This window comes from Phodopus roborovskii, unplaced genomic scaffold (assembly GCF_943737965.1).
Source record: "Phodopus roborovskii unplaced genomic scaffold, PHOROB, whole genome shotgun sequence".
Taxonomy (NCBI): domain Eukaryota; kingdom Metazoa; phylum Chordata; class Mammalia; order Rodentia; family Cricetidae; genus Phodopus; species Phodopus roborovskii.
In genome coordinates this window covers 13,143,165-13,160,744 of record NW_026125059.1, presented here as the reverse complement: position 1 = coordinate 13,160,744, position 17,580 = coordinate 13,143,165, and the positions used below count along the sequence as shown (strand labels likewise).

Sequence of the window (17,580 nt, the reverse complement as noted above, 5' to 3'; positions counted from 1 at the left end):
GGGGAGGGGTACTGAAATGCGTGGGCAGCTAGAGAGCTTTTAGTCCAGGGAAACTGCAGCCATCCCATTTGGGACCAGAGCCCTCTGCTGTGCATTGTGGGAACATCCTCTGGGAAAGTCAAGTTTAGTTCCTTCATTTAGATGCTGCTTTAGTCATGTGTTGGGAGTTACATTTGGCTCTGAGGTCCACTGAGACCTTCAGAACTACATCGTGGTCATTGGTGACTTTGGGATTGAGGATCGGTTTTCCCTCAGCCCCAAATTCACCTCCACAGCCTCCCCCCCCCCCAGTCTGTTTTTTAATGGGCTTTGGAAGAAGCCACCTTCTTAGGCTCTGAGGCAGAAAGGAAGACCAGAGGTAGGCTGGAGGGGCTCATGGAAGAAGTTGGGGACATCTAGGGAACTGTTACTTTTCAATGTCCCTATTCTAGAATCTGGAGAGGCGGGAGAGGATGACTTGGGCCAAGCCCTGTCTGTGTAGGCTTGCTGTGGGAGACTGTGGATGGAGAAGTACTAGGGTGGGGTGTGGTAACAGGAGTCTCCCTGGGACTTCTCAGGAGGGTGACACACCCAGGGAAGGTTAAACTAGATGTGAGGACCCAGGAGGCCTTGTAGGTAGATCTCAGAAGGGTTGATTTTTCTGAAGGAGCCCACCTTCTTTTTTGGGGTGTTGGGAAGGTACTTAGCTTCAGAGGATGGTCAGGGGTGAGCCTGCCATGCTCTATTAGTGCCCCAAATGGCTAACTGCTGAGAGAGAGAGGTGGTCTATCATCCGAGCCTCAGCAAGCTGGATATGATTCATGGTCCTTCAGGTTCCTTGTCCTCAGTTCGCTCTAGGGACTCAAAGACATGCACCAAGGACTAAAGAAGCCATCACTCACTCCCCCGGGGCAGCACTCCTCAACACTTCTGCTGGCCCCTCGCCTGTGCAGTCACTTGCCCAGACAGGCATTTATTGCTGGTTATTTATTGCCTAAACCCAGTGGCTCCCGGGGCTTCATCCTGGGCCCAGGAGGAGAATGAGCGCAGCAGTAAGCATTTAAAGGGGACGTGGAAAAGAAAAGGAAAACTGGCTGATTTATATCGTTTCATGAGTTATGTGTAGTGGAGATGTAGCAAGGAGGGTCTTGATGGTAGATAATGGATGATGCAGGTAATAGACAATGTAGCTGTGTCATCAGCCTAGAGGGTTGCTGAAGGGCCCGGAGTAAGTCTGAACATTAGCTCACCTACCCAGATTCTTCTATTGCTTGACCCTTGCCCTATATTGTCAGTCACAGGGGGATAATTGGTTAAAAATTAAGACAAGACACCAGCTGTGTCAAGAGCTGTGTTAACCATAGACTTGGGTAAAAAAGAAAGCCGTTACAATCCCTTTGTTAAGCTTGTACAAACACCTATTATCACAAATTGTTCTACTAATTGTAAAATGTTGTCACAAGCTGTAAGTTCCCAGAATGTGCCATCATCCACACTATTTGAGGAGTTAACCTCAAATAGTAAAAATTATTTTTCTTATATTACCCCTGACTACCCCTCACACACTTGTGGCTTTTACTTTAAAAAAGGACCTACTCCCTCTGTTTGGGGTCACAGTATCTGATCCAGACTGGCCTGTGGCCCTAATTAGTTAGACGTTCTGGTACTCCACGGTGATGGGATAAATCAACTCTGCTCATCTAACTTTGGTGGCGTCTTTCTCAGTATTTGTGCAACTCCTGGACCCAACATCGATAGAGTTTGACTGTGTCCCCCAAAATCTTGTGTTGGAAAGTTAATCTGAATGCGATGGTGAGGAGATTCCTGGGAATAAGGGCTAGATTATCACCAAAGACAAAATTCTGGGGCTGCATTTCCTCTCCTTTCTCCTGTCTCTCTTCATTCTCTCTTCTACTGTCCACTGCTAGGAGATGAAACACAGGTTCCTCACCAGATTCTAGACCCTTGGTCTTGGACCTTGCCTCCGTAAGTGTAAGAAATAAGTTGTCTTCACTGTAAACTAACCAGACTTGGGTATTCTTGTTATAGCAGCACCAAATAGCCTCAGAGAAGTAAGGGCTGAAGCCCCAAGTCAGTGCCCAAAGTCCCCACCCCACCCCATTCTTAGAAACCCCGCATAACATCTGTGTGTGCCTGGAGCCAGGGAGCTCTATGCACCATGGCCAGAGGATCTGGAGACCAGACAGAGACAGCCCAAGGTTGTACGGAGAAGACATACCCTCGCCATCACTTCCCGCCCCGTGCTCTGTGTGCTGCCTGCCTCACATTTAGGGTTAGTGTGAAAGAGGAGGAGGCAGATGAGGAGACAATCCCAAAGACAGACGAGTTCTCTGAGGGGGTGGGAAGTCACGCTAGGCACATGTGTGGTGGGTGGGGCCAGTGCCTCTGAGCTCCCCAGGCTTAGGTCTTTCCTCTCTTCTCTCTGGGAAGGAGATGCCACTGTGCATAGTTTGTCTATTCCTTTTAAAAGCCAGACTTTTATTTCTCAGACAACTATAGAGCCACACAGCTATGGGGCTAGGAAGATGGTTTATCAGTTAAAGACTCAGTGTCTAAGGAGGAGGACTTGGCCTCGGACCCCCAGAACTCATGTGCCAAGTATGTGGGTGGGGGAGGGGCTGTAATCCCAACCTCCAAAGGAGACAATGGTTTTTCTGAGCAAGCTGACAAGAGAGACTGGCCACATCAGTGAGTCCTGTGCTTGATTGAGTGGCCTTGTCTCGGTGAGTAAGATTGAAGAGCAATCTCAGATTCTGACATTAACCCCAGGCTTCCACATGGATAGGCACATATGTGCATCCCCATTCCCATACATGTACTCACACACATGCCAAACATTCCTGCACCCATATGAAAAGGAAGAAATCAATAGATGGGACAAACAGCCATCATGTTGGGTGCCTGTGAGCACAGTGGAGGCTGGTTGAGGAAACCCAGTCTTAACTTTCTCTGGAGATGTGTGCTGTCTCTCCCACCCAGGGATTGCTCCATGTCCCTTTCCTATCATCTTTTATGGTTGTGAGCCTAGCCTTTAACGGCTGAGCTACCCCTCCAGCCCCTTATCTATCATCTTTAGCCTCTGCTAAACCATGTCCAGACAAATGGTTAAAGGTGCAACCACTCTTGGTACCCTGTTCATCGTCCTTATAATCTTAAAACCAGGCTTACTGATCTGTTTTGTTTTGTAACAAAGTCTCTCTACATAGCCCTGATTGGTCTGGAATTCACTCTGTAGACCAGGATAGCCTCAGATTCACAGCAATCTCCCTGCTTCTGCTTCTGAAGTGCTGGCATTAAAGGCCTGCACCCAGGTCATATACAGGATGTTTAAAAGTTCACCTTCCCCCTAGACAAAATTTGATAGAGGCTGATTTCAATCGTATAATCACACAATCACCATTACAAAGTCACACTTTATTGGATAGATTTAAAAATATATATATTTGTTATCTTTTAACTTTCAAATTCCCTTTTCAACTCACTTTTAATTTCTTTCTTCTCCCTTCTCTTCCTCTCCTTCTCTTTTACAAACTGTCTGTTGTTAGATTTAGGGTTTTGTTGTTGTTTAAAATTTTATTGTATGTGTTATGTGTGTGTGTGTGTGTGTATGCATATGTATGTGAACATGTGTGTGCCACAGTGCATGCTTGGGGTCAGAGAACAACTGTCTGGAGCCAGTTCTTATTCTACCTTTACATGGGTTCCAGGAATCATACCGAGGTCAACAGGCTTGTGTAGAAAGAGCGTTTACCACTGAGCCACTGTGCCAGTCCCTGGGCATAGTTTTCGTTCAGCACTAAATGACCCCCGTCTTTAACACAGAGATTGCTTCCGTTAGCGTTCCTGGCATCTTGTCACTCCCGCTGCTTAGATTCCCATACTTCGCTTTTGGTCTTTTCCACGTTGGTTCTTTTATCTGGGTCAGTGTCCTCCTTATTATGGAAAAAATTAAATAAGCGTCTAGGAAGCAAAGGAGAGAATGCGATGAAGAAAATCATCTGTTTATTACCACTGAATCAGGAACCTAAATTACGCTTGTTATGAAAGATCTGTGTCTCATTTTCCGTTAAGAACAGATGGCGCTCTGTTATCTGTCATGTAATGAGTTTCGCATCACATCTGAAATATAACTTCTAGTTAGACAATATTTCCACAAGGACATTTTCCTCCATAGTCATTAAAATTATATGTATTTTTCTTCAACAACATCAAATACCTATTGAAAGTATTCATGTGTTTGAAATCTTCTTATGCTTTCAGTCCTACATTAATCCTCTAGTTTCTGCCACTTATAACCTGTTAGCAAATTCTTTCCTACACTTGTTGCCATAGTAGCATCCCTGCTCTTGGATTCTGTTGACGTTCAGTGAGCTTCACTTGTTTGCGCTATCTGTCCGTGAAGATTGCTGGTGGATGCTTTCTTCTTGTGTGTTTTCCTCTGGTGCTTGGTAAGGGCTGACCTCTGGCTGAAGCTTTTCTTACACTCGTTGCATTCATAGGGTTTTTCCCCCGTGTGGATCCGCTGATGCTTTGTGAGGGCCGATTTCTCATAGAAGGTTTTCCCGCACTCTAGACATTTGTAGGGTTTCTCTCCTGTGTGAGTTCTCTGATGCACAACAAGGTTGGACTTGACACAGAAAGACCTCCAGCACTCACTGCATTTGTATGGCTTCTCTCCTGTGTGAGTCCTTTGGTGTTGAGTAAGGTTGGATTTCACACAGAAGGTTTTCCCACATTCGTTGCATTTGTATGGTTTCTCCCCCGTGTGAGTTCTCTGGTGTACCTTGAGGGCAGATTTTTGGCAGAAGGACTTCCCACATTCGTTGCACTCATACGGTTTTTCTCCAGTATGAGTTCTCTGGTGTTCAGTGAGGTTTGACTTAACCAGGAAGGACTTGTCACACTCATTGCATGCATAGGGTTTTTTCCCTGGGTTTGTGCTCTGTTCTGGGGTAAGCCCTGCCTTCTTAGTGCCGCCTTCCTCACACTGGCGGCACTCATGGGTTTTCTGTTCTTTGCACGCACTCTGATTTTCACCAAGGGGTGATGTCTCACTTCCCTCACACCCATCAGCTTTCTCCTCCAAGGACTGTCTCTGATGCTGAGTGCATTTCGATTCCTTGAGGAAGGAGGCTGGGGATTTCTCACACACATTTCCTTTGCAGTTTTTCTTTCTTGTGCTAGTTCTCTGATTTAGGGTTGAACATGACTTCTTTAAGGCTGTTTGGCTGTCGGCACACTTGGGTTTTTCTGTTGTGCAAGTTCTCTGGTTCTGAGTCAGGCATGGCTTAGGGTGAAGGGTCCCCCCACATTTCCTACAGCCATAGATCTCTCCCACATGAATTTTCTCATTTTGGATGTGGGGTGAGTTTCTTAAGGCTTTCTCACTGACATCACATTTGTCAGGCTTTCCTCTTGGTCGCATTTCCTCATGTCTGGTGAGATCCGCTGTCTCACTGAAGGGTTTCTCCAGCATAACACATTCACAGTGTTTTTCCCTTATGTGAGTTCTCAGATGTTCATCTTTTGACTTCCCACATGGGGGTTTTCCACTTTTGCTGGCCTCTTGTGCCTTCCTTTCCCTAAGGGTTCTTAGAAAAGATTGGAACCTGAGCTTGTGGGCAGTGGCCTGCATGCATTTACCATCTTGAGAGGGCTCCTGTCCTGTGTGAGCTGTCTCGCGCATAACAGAAGCTGTCTTTCTCTGTGAGGCCTTCCCACAATTTTTATATTCAAGAAGTTTCTCCAAATGTGATGTCTTTTGATGTTGAGTAAGGCCCTCTGTAGGACTGTGGAGTTTCTTTTTCTGATCACTTTCACACGTTTTGCATCCTAGATGAATTTTTTCATACTTAGAACCAAGGAACTTAGACTCACCTAAACCATCAAACTTTTTTGTTGCATAGTTTCTGTTATCAGGAATTAATCCTGCAACATCTTCCAAGCTTGTTTCAGTTGAATAACACTTACAGTGCATTTCTCTTGAGGCCACTGAGTTTGTGGCCAGATAAACTATTTCTTTTAGAGCCTTGCCCCTTTTCTTAGTTAGTGCTTTGTTGTTGACAAATGAGACTTGACTCAAACACTTGTCTTCATTTTCTTCACTTGTTGTCATGGTGTTGGCCCTCCAGACTTCTAGAAACATGAGAAGTTAACCATATATTATACACCTAAATACAATGTTAAAGGAAAGGGAGTGTGCACAAATGGCCTATGCCAACTTGATTCTGGGGTTTCTGACATACTCTCCTGGGAAGGCTGCCATTCTAAGCAGACATTTCATCTGGACTTTTCATGGAGTAATATGAAAACAAAGGCAGAGATGCACATTGGAGTAGAAAGGGGGAGAGAATGAAGAAAATAACATCAGTAGCTTTGGTTTGTCACAATATGACCACCGAATGGGTAGAGAGCTTGAAATAAAACATAACTGGGAAAAAAGACTGTCAGACAAAGGGCTCATCCATGGGTGGAGGGTATTAAACATGAGGTGAAGGCAGGAAACACCTAACAGTGAGCCCAGGAGGACTGAAAGGCCCCCAAGAGATGTGCAGCCCAAGGGAGCCTCACACGGGATCACTGCAGGAGGGCCACTAAGACACTCTCTCTGCTTCCCATCTTCTCTGTTCCGTCCTGCAAAGCAACACTCATGAAATCACTTATCCTCTGAGGCCTGAAGGGCAGGGCTAGGCTGGGCCTGTTGTCATGGGGAGGCATGGAGTGTAGACTCTGTGTTGATTCTGGACTGTATAAAACGAGGAAAGGAGTTAATACTAGGATGAGTGACTGACTGTGGGTGTCACGTGACCGGCTGCTTCAAGCTCCCTCTGCCATGACTCCCCGGCTGTGAAGGACTAGACCTTGAGTGTGAGCTGAAATAAACCTTTCTGACCTTGAATTGCTTCGGTCAGGGTATTTTAATCACAGCAACAGAAACCCAACCGACCAACCAAACAACAGCAAAAAGGCATTCTCTAACTATAACTACAGACCACTTCCCCAAAGTGGTTCTATTTTCACCATTGCGTTTATCCAAAGTCTTCAGTTACTGAGTCTCACACTCTCTGTTGTATTTTCTTTCTGTGGGAAGGGACAGATGCAGAGTGGCAGGTGTCCACCATTATAATAAAATATACAGAACGGTTTCACTGCCCTGACAGCCCTGTGTGCTCTCCTGGTCGCACACCGGCCCCAGTCCCTGGCTACCACCGATCTCCTTACTCAATACGTTTTATTTGGTTTGAGATGGAGTCTCTTTATCAGTGGTTCTCAACCTGTGGGTCTCAGTCCCTCTGGAGGTCACATATCAGATACCCTGTATATCATATACTTACATTACAACTCATAACAGTAGCAAATTTATAGTTAGGAAGTAGCAAAGAAAATAATTTTATGGTTGGAGGTCACCACGACATGAGGTACTGTTTTAAAAGGTCAGGGCCTTAAGAATGTTAGGAGCCACTCATCTATGTATCCCTAGCTGTCCTGGCCTCAAACTCACAGAGTTCCTCTTGCCTCTGCCCTAGCAGTACTGGGATCAAAGGTGTGCACCGCCAAACCTGACCTATTTTACTCTCTTAATAGCTTTGCTTTCCTAGATTGTCACATATCACTTGGGAATACACATTTAAGGTGCTTACCTATTTTCCACAGCTTCATAGCTCGCTTTGGGAGCTGATTCTTTCCACTGCCCGTTTCTACTCTGTTTGTTTATCCATCTCCTGAAGGGCACACTGGCTGCTTTTGAATTTTGACAGCTATTAATCAAGGTGCTACTCTACTGTACACTTGCATGCAGGGTTCTATATCAACTCTTGGGTTTATTTGTTTATTTATTTATTTTTGAGGCAGGGTTCCTAAGCATCATTTTTTTTATTGCTTTTGAAAGTGTTTAGACATTATTATTATTATTATTATTATTATTATTATTTGCTTTCTGGTGCCTTCACCTTCCATTGCAAATGGAGCTGGTGCTTATTTCATTTTCTTCATGGCTATGATCCATGGCAGACTTTACACTTTCATTTGTATTGGGATTCACCCCTCCGTTTAACATTATCCCCTTGCTTCTGAGTTTATTCTCTGGTTCCCTCTCCCCTCCTAGATGGGTGGTCCTTTGCCATCTCCCATCCTGGATTGGGTGGCCCTTTGATGTCTCCCTTGCTAGGGTACTATAGTCTGCATTCCTGATTTCCAAGCACAGCCACGAGGTGTCGTCCATAACCTGTTTTCTCATCTATCACCTCACTTCATACAGTGGGATTTCTTCTGTATGCCCGTGACCGCCCCCAGCTAAGTCTCCGGCTAACTCTAAACCCATCTTCTTTACCAGAATCCACCACTCTTAGTCCCACCAACTTCATTGTTGCTGCTTCCCACACAGGCACACCTCCTGTCTCTGGGGCTTGGCACCTGCTGTTCCTCTGGCTCAGATGGAGACCTCTCCACTCCACCCAGCACATCTGTGCAGATGTTCATTTCCTCAGGGAAGCTTCAGGACCTCCTGGAAGCATCCTGGCCATTTCCCTCTCATCATCTGACATCTACCAGTCCTGACAGATACTGGCCTTCACCTGCATAGATTTGCTACCTGAACCTCTTGACGGAGTTGAGATTGTGCCTCTGTGTTCTCCATGCTAGAATGGGACTGGCCCCTGGCAGGCACTTAACAAATACATGTCAAATAGAGGAAAACGCGAAGGAATGCACAACACACACCCAGAGCATTTGGCGCTGGAGGCAATACAAGTGATAGTTGATTGATTGAGTGACTGATTGATTGAGACAGCATCTTAATGCATAGCCATGGTTGGCCTGGAACTCTCTGGGTAAGCCAGGCTGGTCCACCTGCCTCTACCTCCCACAGCCTACAGAGAACATTTGTACCTGCAGGGTTAATACCAGGCTGTGAGCGCTTCTCTATCTCTTTGAAAATTCTAGAGTCTCTCAAAGACATTCTTTTTTGTTGTTTATTTGTTTGTTTGTTCAAGTTGGCCTTGAACTTCTGACCCTCCTGTCTTTGTGCTGGAATTACAGGCCTGGGCCATGATGCCCTCCACGTTTATACTATACTGGGGATCGAAGCCAGGGCTCTGCACTTGCTAAGCAAGCCCTCTACCACCTGAGTCACAGATAAAAGGAACCAAGCCTTGCCCTGGCTCCTCAGCATTTACCTCTGCCCTCTTCCTTCTATCTGACATCAACTCACCTGAGAGGCTGCCACCTGGAGGCTCCCAAGGACCTTCTCCTCGTTCCAGCTTGCATATCAGCTCAGGTTTGGTTACATTGCACCCTGCGATGGGAAGATGACAAGGCTTGGCAAAGCAGTTCAGGACCGACAGAAGGGTACACCGTGATGAGGCTGTGGTGTGTTTCACCAAAGCCAGGGCTAAGTCCCCAGGGGAGGGAGGGGGGCATCACAAGTGTTTATCTTGTCGCTGCTCAGGCCAGTGGCTAAGTCCTTAGCTAGAGGAGCAGGAATCTGGTGAGAGACTGTTCACATGAGTGCAGCTAGAAAGAGCATCAGACCCCGGGAAGCCACAGCTCCAGGCGATTGTGAACTGCCCTGTGTGGGTGCTGGGAACCGAACTCAAGTTCCTCTGTGGGAGCAGCAAGCACTCTTAAGTGCTAAACCATCTTTCCAGCACCAAGATTAAAACTTTACTCCTGTCACTGATTTGGCTTCTCAGGTAAGAAATACAAGCTGCCGGAAACGGAAACAGCGTGGGAGGCGGGGCTTACCCACTGCTTGCAGGTGCCTGTAGGTCTCCAGCATCACCTCCCGGTACAGGCACCTCTGGGCAGCATCCAGCAACTGCCACTCCTTCTGAGTGAAGACCACAGACACATCTTTGAACAACACTTGTCCCTGCAACAAAGCAGCAGGGCTCAGTGGGAGGGGTCAGCACAGAGTAACAGAAGAGATTACCTAAGGAATGGGTTACCATGGCAATACCAGAAACCAGCAGAAGATGACCTCAGCTCCTGTGTGCTAAACTTTGGAGGAGAAATGGAATCAGCATAGAAACCCTAGGCAAGCCAAATCCACAGACTAATTCTTACAGCAACAGTGTCTGGTCTGGCTGTGGAGGACACTCCGACGAATAAGTCTGGGAGTTCATTTTAAAGATTTTACAGACTTGAGAATTCCTATGCTATAGACATCGGGAGCAATGAACACTGGGAGATGTATTTATTTCTTTAGCTCACATGTTACCGTGTGTGTGTGTGTGTGTGTGTATGCCTCTGTGTGTATGTTTGTGTATGAGAATGCTGATATGTGTTAGTTCATGTGCATGTATGCTCATTCCTGTGTGAAGGTGCAGACTCACACATGCCACAACGTGTGTGTGTGTGGCCAGAGGACAGCCTTTGGATTTCTGTCCTCACCTCTCCACCTATTTTGAGACCTGCACCCCAGGCCAGCTGGCTGGGAGCTTTGTGGTTTCCTGTCGCCACCTCCTGTCTCCTGGTAGGGAGCACACTGGGATTACTGATGCTTGTGCCAAGTCACACGGGTTTTCTGGATTGAAACTGGAGCTGTTGGGTTTACACACTGAGTTGTCTTCCCAGTACTAACTGGCCAGTGAGTACCCTCCACCCACACACATGCTGCCATCCTCCTGCCTCTGCACCCCAGTGCTGGTATTAAAGCTGAATGTCACCAGTGAGCACCCTCCACCCACACACATGCTGCCATCCTCCTGCCTCTGCACCCCAGTGCTGGTATTACAGGTGTATGTCACCATGCCTGGCTTTTGAACACGGGTGCTGGAGATCTGAACTCGGGCCCTCAAGCACAGCAGGCACTTCACCCTCTGAGCCATCTCCCAGGCTTTTGGTCAGGGTTTGGCTGCCTGTGAACAGCGGGCTCTGTGCGGCTGCGTGTGTGGGGCTGCAGCATGAGTGAAGGCTTAGGGAGTAATGGAAAATACAGCTGACATTAGAGGAATCATGGGAAGGGTGGAGAGGAAGCTGGGGGCTTGGGTGAGACCAGAACAGTTGGGGTGTGGGACTTTTCCTGCATAAGCCAATGGCTCCCATCGGCACATCCCTTGGCAATCTTCAGTGTATGCACACAACCCTCAAGCTATCCCCCAAAGTAAAGCTCAACAACTTCATTTTTTGGAACACAACAACAACAACAACAACAACAACAACAGCCCTCCAAAAACCCAAAGGCAACAGCTATTCCAGTATTTTTCCAACACACCTCTGGCCTGGCCTGTTCACTTCTCAGGGCCCATAGCCTTTCTTGGGGATCATCTCTCTGGACAATGGAGACACATAGTCAATTCAACAAACACAACTTGATTTATATTTTGAAAGCAACAGTCTAGAAGCATATTGGAGAGTGACTGGCTGCTCTTGTAGATGACCTGGCTTTGAGTCTGGCACCCACGTGGTAGCTCACGCGTCTTTAATTTCAGGTCCAGGTGTCCAGTGCTTTCAGGCCTCCTTGGGCATGCATACAGACAAAACACCCACATACGTTTTTAATTGAGAGAGAGAGAGGGAGGGAGGGAGAGAGAGAGGGAGGGAAAGAGGGAGGGAGGGAGGAAGGAAGGAAGGAAGGAAGGAAACTGGTTCTCCATCACAGTTGATGCTGCCTTGGGGGCATCTGGCAACATCTGTGGACATCACACTCACTAAACTAAGCGAGTGCTGCTGCCACCTAGTGGCTGAATCCATATACACAGGTAAACGCTCTACAACAAAGAATTAGCCTACCCTGAGTTAATCATGTTAGGAAATGGTTTCAATGAGGACTTAGAGACTGTGGTAACAAAGTGGTATCTATGGTAACAGACTGGTAACAAGCCTTAGTGCCTTGGCAGTAGGGATGAGGACACTGGGACAGAGTCTGCATAGAGTTGACCAGGGAAGAGGAAAAAAGAAAGACGCTTTGAAGGTAGTTAGTGGGCTTGGTGCTGGGGCCACATAAGATGGGACTGAGCAAACCAAAGAATGCATCAGGAGGGAGGGAGGGGAAGGAGAGAGGGAGGGAGGGGAAGGAGGGAGGGAAGGGAGGGAGGGAAGGGAAGGGAAGGAGGCGGGTTCCTGAGTGTGTAAGATACGTTTGGACTATGGAGAGAGATGAGGGACAAACCCATATTTTAGAAAGCAGGCCTGTTTCAGCAGCCTTCAAACTGCTGAGAGAAAATTGTCCACAAAGAACACGGAGGTTGGAGAAGCAGAGGACCTGAGTGGGGTCCTCAGAACCATGTGGTAGAAGGAAAGAGCTGACCCCGAGACCTCCCTCTGACCTCATTTGTGCATAGTGGCAATACTCCCCCCAATTAAATAAAGAAATAAAGAGTTTGTAAAGAGAGTTTGAACATTCAAATCAGTGTGTCCAAGTTGATGTAAGGATGGCCGTTTTCTGTGAGGAAAAGGAAAAGCCTGGGAACGATAAACATTTTGTTGTGGATTTGGGGAAATAGGAAAACACCACCCTCAGGGCAAGCGTGAGAGCAGAGTACTCAGTGACGAAGCCTCTTATGGAAGCTGGGGATGAGGCATTGGAAGTGAAGGGATCAGACAGTGGGCAGAGGGAGGGAGGCTTGGGCAGGATTTCAGGGTGGCTCAGATAGAGGAGAAGGAAGAAGCGAATGCAGGGAGAACTAGGGACTCTTCAGGATGGGGCAGGGCTTCTCTCTGTGAGGGCAGACTGGAGGGAGAATAAATGAGCGGGCATCATGGCCTGGTTAAGTATCTGACACCAGAGGACAAATGAGAAAGAGGAGGTGACAGTAGTTACAGAGTCACAAGGGCCACACCTGTGCCTGGCGATGCTGTACACTGCCTTTCTCCCAGTACTCAGAGGGCTTGGGGCCAGACTCCCTCCTTCACGGGACTGAGCAGAACACGGGCATTTCAGACACCCAGGCTCAGAGTACAGAGTAGCAGTCACGCTGTCCGATGTGCACCGCAGCCTCTATCCAAACTGATCAGATTCGCAAAGAGAGCAGAACCCATCTCCAGGCAAAGGACGCAGACAGGCTGGCCTGCTAGCAGTGTTGCACTCCGCGGAGTGCAGGCAACATGCTTTCCATCTCACATAGAGCCAGAGCCAGAACCGTGGGTACCAAGCCCAAGGACACCTGAGGCCCTGAAGGACAGCTGCTGCAGGGAGTGGTGTTGAGATGGAAGCAAGCCACGCCCCCAGGGGCCATCTGGGATGATGCCATAAAATCAACCATTGTAAACAGAACACCTGCTCCTCCGGAGCAGCCACACCATGAGCGCCAGTGGCCAGCAAAGGGCTCCTCAAACTCCTTGTCCACACCAGCGGGGCTGGAGTTGATAAGGAAGATGCATGGCTCCCAGTGTCGTAGGAGGAACAAAGACTCAGATTTTAAAGGGTTAGCACGTGGGAAAGCTAGAACATAAAAAGATGAAAATTAGCTCTCAGAGCCTGGACCTGAGGTGATCTCCACTTAACCAAACATCTAAGATGGGGCCTTGGGATTATTTCACATGAAAAGCGGATCTGTCTATAGCCCTCAGTGTAAAGGGTTAAAAGTATGCAATCAATAGTGCTGTCAGGCTTCATATAAACTAATTCAGGGAGGGAAATTAAATGTGGCTGGAACACTGTACATCATACGCAATACTACAGATGGAGCCAGCATGCTGGCTCAATGGGTAAGGGAGCTTGCCACCAAGACTGACCGCCTGAATTTGATCCCCATGACCTGGAGAGTGAAAAAAGAACGGTCACAAGTTGTCCTCTGACCTCCACGTGAACATCATGGCATGCATATACTCCTCCCACCACACACATAAATAAGTAAACCTTCCAATAATATTACAGCTGATCAACTATTACCACTTTGTCATTCTACGCCCTAGGAAGGAATGCAAAGATGATCAGAAATGTTTATTCAAATTATTATTGTTTAAGTAGGTGGAAGGTATGCTACAAATGATTAAAATATGTGTCACGTAAGGGAAGACATACACTGGAAAGGAAGAGTGTGTAGACAGTTTCCGTAAAACCCACACCTAAGAGAGCCGTGCCTGCCCATGTGACATCACCCGTGAAAACAGTCCCTGAAATAGTCAGTAAAGCCATGCCGCAAGGAAGGTGAGGACATGATCGGATGAGCAAAGATGACTGACAAGAAAGTGTGGTTACCAATGATGCAAAGAAACAAGCTGGTGATTCACCTGGGTTGCGTTCATGTCCATCTGTTCCTGGGGAGCTGGTGAGCTGCAGAGGCTGCGGAGAGGGAAGGGGCAGAAGCCATGAGAAATACTGTCACCATCAAAGTCCTCAGAGCCTCGCTAGAAATCCATTTGTTTGTGCTGACAAGTGACCACGGGGGGGGGGGGGGGCGGGGGCACGATGTCACCCTGACCCTTCAGATGAATGCTCAGGAGGTTTTTATCACTACCTGGGGCTCAGAGAAGTGGCTTTTCATCAGGAAAGCCAACACTGGCTTCCTGTTGGCCTTTCACAATGACCATGGCCTCTTTGGATTTGATAGCAAACAAACATGCTCAGCTTGAAGTCAGGCTGGGAAAGAGGCAGCTGAGCAAATGGTTAGAGCAACTACTCAGGCCTTCAGGCCATTTATGTGTTTTCATGTGTGGGGTTTAATCTTATGAACAGGGTGTAGCAGTATATCGAGCATGGTGGTCCCAGCATGCAGGAGACAGAGGCAGGAGGATACAGCATTTGAGACCAGCCCGAGCTACACAGAAGGTCCCTGCTTCAAACAAACCCTGCAAAACTATAAGATAATCTTATAAAGGAAGGTGGGAAGGAGAAAGGAATGGATGTAGGTTTAAGTGCATGTGTATATATGTATGCCTGTGTACATGTTGGGGGTGGACAGACTTAAATAAAACTGTCTCTCCCTAACTCAATCTGTACTATGCTCAGGAGTTACTATGCTGCTTCCTACTTTTGTATGTTTTGAATATACTTACAGGTTTTGTTTTGCTTTGAGACAAGGTCTCACTGTGTGGCCCTGGCTAGCCTGGAACTCTCACTGTAGACCAGGCTGGTTTCAAAGTCCGAGATTTACTTGGCTCTTCTTCCCAAGTTGTGGTCATTGAGCCTAGCATGTGTAAAACCATGTAACTGATGAAGGTGTTATAAGTTATCTGTTGGTTTCCTTTTCTGCATATGTTTTAACTCCTTAACTCTATAACTCCAATCACATATTTTTAAACTCTCTCTCTCTCTCTCTCTCTCTCTCTCTCTCTCTCTCTCTGTGTGTGTGTGTGTGTGTGTGTGTGTATGTGTGTGTGTTTGAACATGTGTGCAAGGACCCACTGAGACCAGATGATATCTGATTCCCTAGAGCTGAAGTTGTAGGTGGCTGTGAGCTGCTTAATGTGGTGCTGGGAGCCAAACTCGGGTCTTCTGCAAGAGCCACAACTGCTCTTAACTGCAGAGCAAAGCCTCTGAAATCCCAACTCAAGGAACATATAGGAACTGCTGACAAGGACAGTGTGCTATAAGTTAGTTCTTTAATTTCAGTATCTCCAAAGGAGTTTCATTTTGTTTCAAAAGGCTTGACTTAGCTGAGACCTGTGGCCTGGGAGTCAGGGGGTCTCATTGATGTTTGCTTGTGGTTTGGTCATTAGCAAGTGACATGCAGGCAGATGGTAACAGCCTAGTTACAATGTGGGGGACTGATACCTGCTATTCCATGAGGAAATGGAGGTGAGGAATGATAGAGCCATCCTTATGGAGGGCTAGGTTTCAAATCCTGGCACTCTGTCCCCAGAAACCATGTAGGTAAGGATTGCTAATTAGGAAGCACAATGACATGCCCCCTGAAGTGTGAGTGGGCAGGCCCTGAAGCCTAGCTCTGCCTGTGCAAGACAAGAGGGCTGTGGGAGGGGCTTCCAGGAGGAGGGGACAGTGCATCTGCCTACAGTCCCTCTCCTTGTTCCTTCACCATCCTCCCAAGGACGCCTCTATTCCGGAGCTCAGCTCCTTCTCTCTCTTGGAAGCTGGCCTATGCTGCTGTCACTGGACCAGAGTCTAGTGAGATGATCTTCCCGACAGCTTAGCAAGTGCTTCAAAAGCTGAGTGTGGCCTTGGCCTGTTTCTTGGGCCTCTGCCCTGTAGCTGTGATGCACTGCACCCACGAGGGCAGGGGTCTCCCGTGGGGAGTCCTGCTCCTGCTGTGCCCCCCCCCCCGTTTTCCTCATAGGAGCTGTGAGCCAGAGAACTTTGAACCTGACTGGATACTCTCTCTCTCTCCCTCTCCCTCTCTCCCTCCCTCTCCATCCCTCTCACCCACCCCTCTCTAAATCACTGCTCCCTACAATGGTGGTTCACAGAATGAATGAATGTCTAGACACCACCCAACCTGGACAGAATGATAAACCGAGAGCCCTCTCTGCAGACATCAGGACCCCAGAGTCTGTTGGGCCTGAGTGCTGTGACTGATTCAGGCACAGGCTCTTTGAAAAGTGTTGGAAGCCTAACTTAGTAGTCTGCAAGCTGTGTTGGGCACAGACAGGTGGCCCAGGCAGAAGCACTCAGAGCCCTCAATTGAACCGGTTATCCTAGAAGACCCAGTGCTCCTCATTCTAGGCATGTCTACTGGGCTCAGGGGAGGAGCCATGTGGAGCACGAGAGAGAGAGAGAGAGAGAGAGAGAGAGAGAGAGAGAGAGAGAGAGAGAGAGAGAGAGAGAGTAAATTGAACCGAGCTTGCGATTTGGAAATAAATGATTTGGGGTTGCATTCTAACTCTTCCGTAGATACGCCCTTTACCCCGCCCCCCCCACATTAATCTTTCTTCTGTGTTAGAACGCGGCTGCAGGATGGTAACAGTGACCTTCAGAGCCAAATGGTACCCAGGGCTTAATGAACAGGGCAGAAGGAAGACAGGTCACTTTCAGGTCCTAACCAAATGCCACCATCCCCACCAAAGCCTGTCTCAGGCACTGCCCAGAACACCCTAGAGGCAGGTTCAGGGAAGAACTTCCATGTACAGATGGGGAAACTGAATCTTGGATACCTCTTCTTGCCTGTGGGGACTCATAGTAGTGCTAGAACTTGAGCTAAGACTCTGAGAGCAGCCCTTTTAGCTACAGAACCCTCACCGCCCTTGTCCTACCATCCTGACAGGTGTCATCGGACTTCCTACTTATCCCATGAAGGGGTGGAAGTCACTTGCCAGTTGCTATGGGCTTAGAGCCCCAGCAGGTGGCTCTGACATCCAAATGCCTTCCTCGGCTTACTTTATCCGGACCACCAAGCCCGTGCTCAGTCTCTTCCCCCTGGAGAAGCCCACCACCACCAGTGCGGAGCACACTCAGGGTCAGTATCAGGGTCCCCCCAAGACCCGCGCATGTGTTGAACGCAAGCAGCCCCCGAGTCTGGCAATGCAACCCTTCAAATTGTCTCTCACCCGTGGGCGTGCTTGTCCTGGGGACCGGGTCTCTGTGCGGCGCGTGGACCCTGAGGATCTGAGCGTTTCCTCCGCGCGCAGCGGGACGCGGGAGCGAACAATGAAGATGAACTGCACATGCGCAGCACAGCAGCTAGGGACCGGTTCCCGCGACCCTCTTGGCCTCCATCACATTCCAGACTCTGTTCCCACAGCGCC

General features: G+C 48.0%; 1 protein-coding gene across 1 annotated transcript; it reads right to left on the bottom strand.

Annotated features, from left to right (window-relative positions):
- Nucleotides 1-4,363: 4,363 nt before the first annotated feature.
- On the bottom strand, nucleotides 4,364-17,106 carry LOC127225351 (zinc finger protein 567). Its single transcript, XM_051188780.1, has 6 exons — nucleotides 17,089-17,106; nucleotides 14,173-14,224; nucleotides 13,240-13,381; nucleotides 9,742-9,887; nucleotides 9,209-9,292; nucleotides 4,364-6,135 (listed from the first exon to the last, which is right to left on the bottom strand). Exons 1-6 carry the CDS (start codon nucleotides 17,104-17,106, stop codon nucleotides 4,364-4,366), a joined length of 2,214 nt encoding a protein of 737 aa, XP_051044737.1.
- Nucleotides 17,107-17,580: the final 474 nt, after the last annotated feature.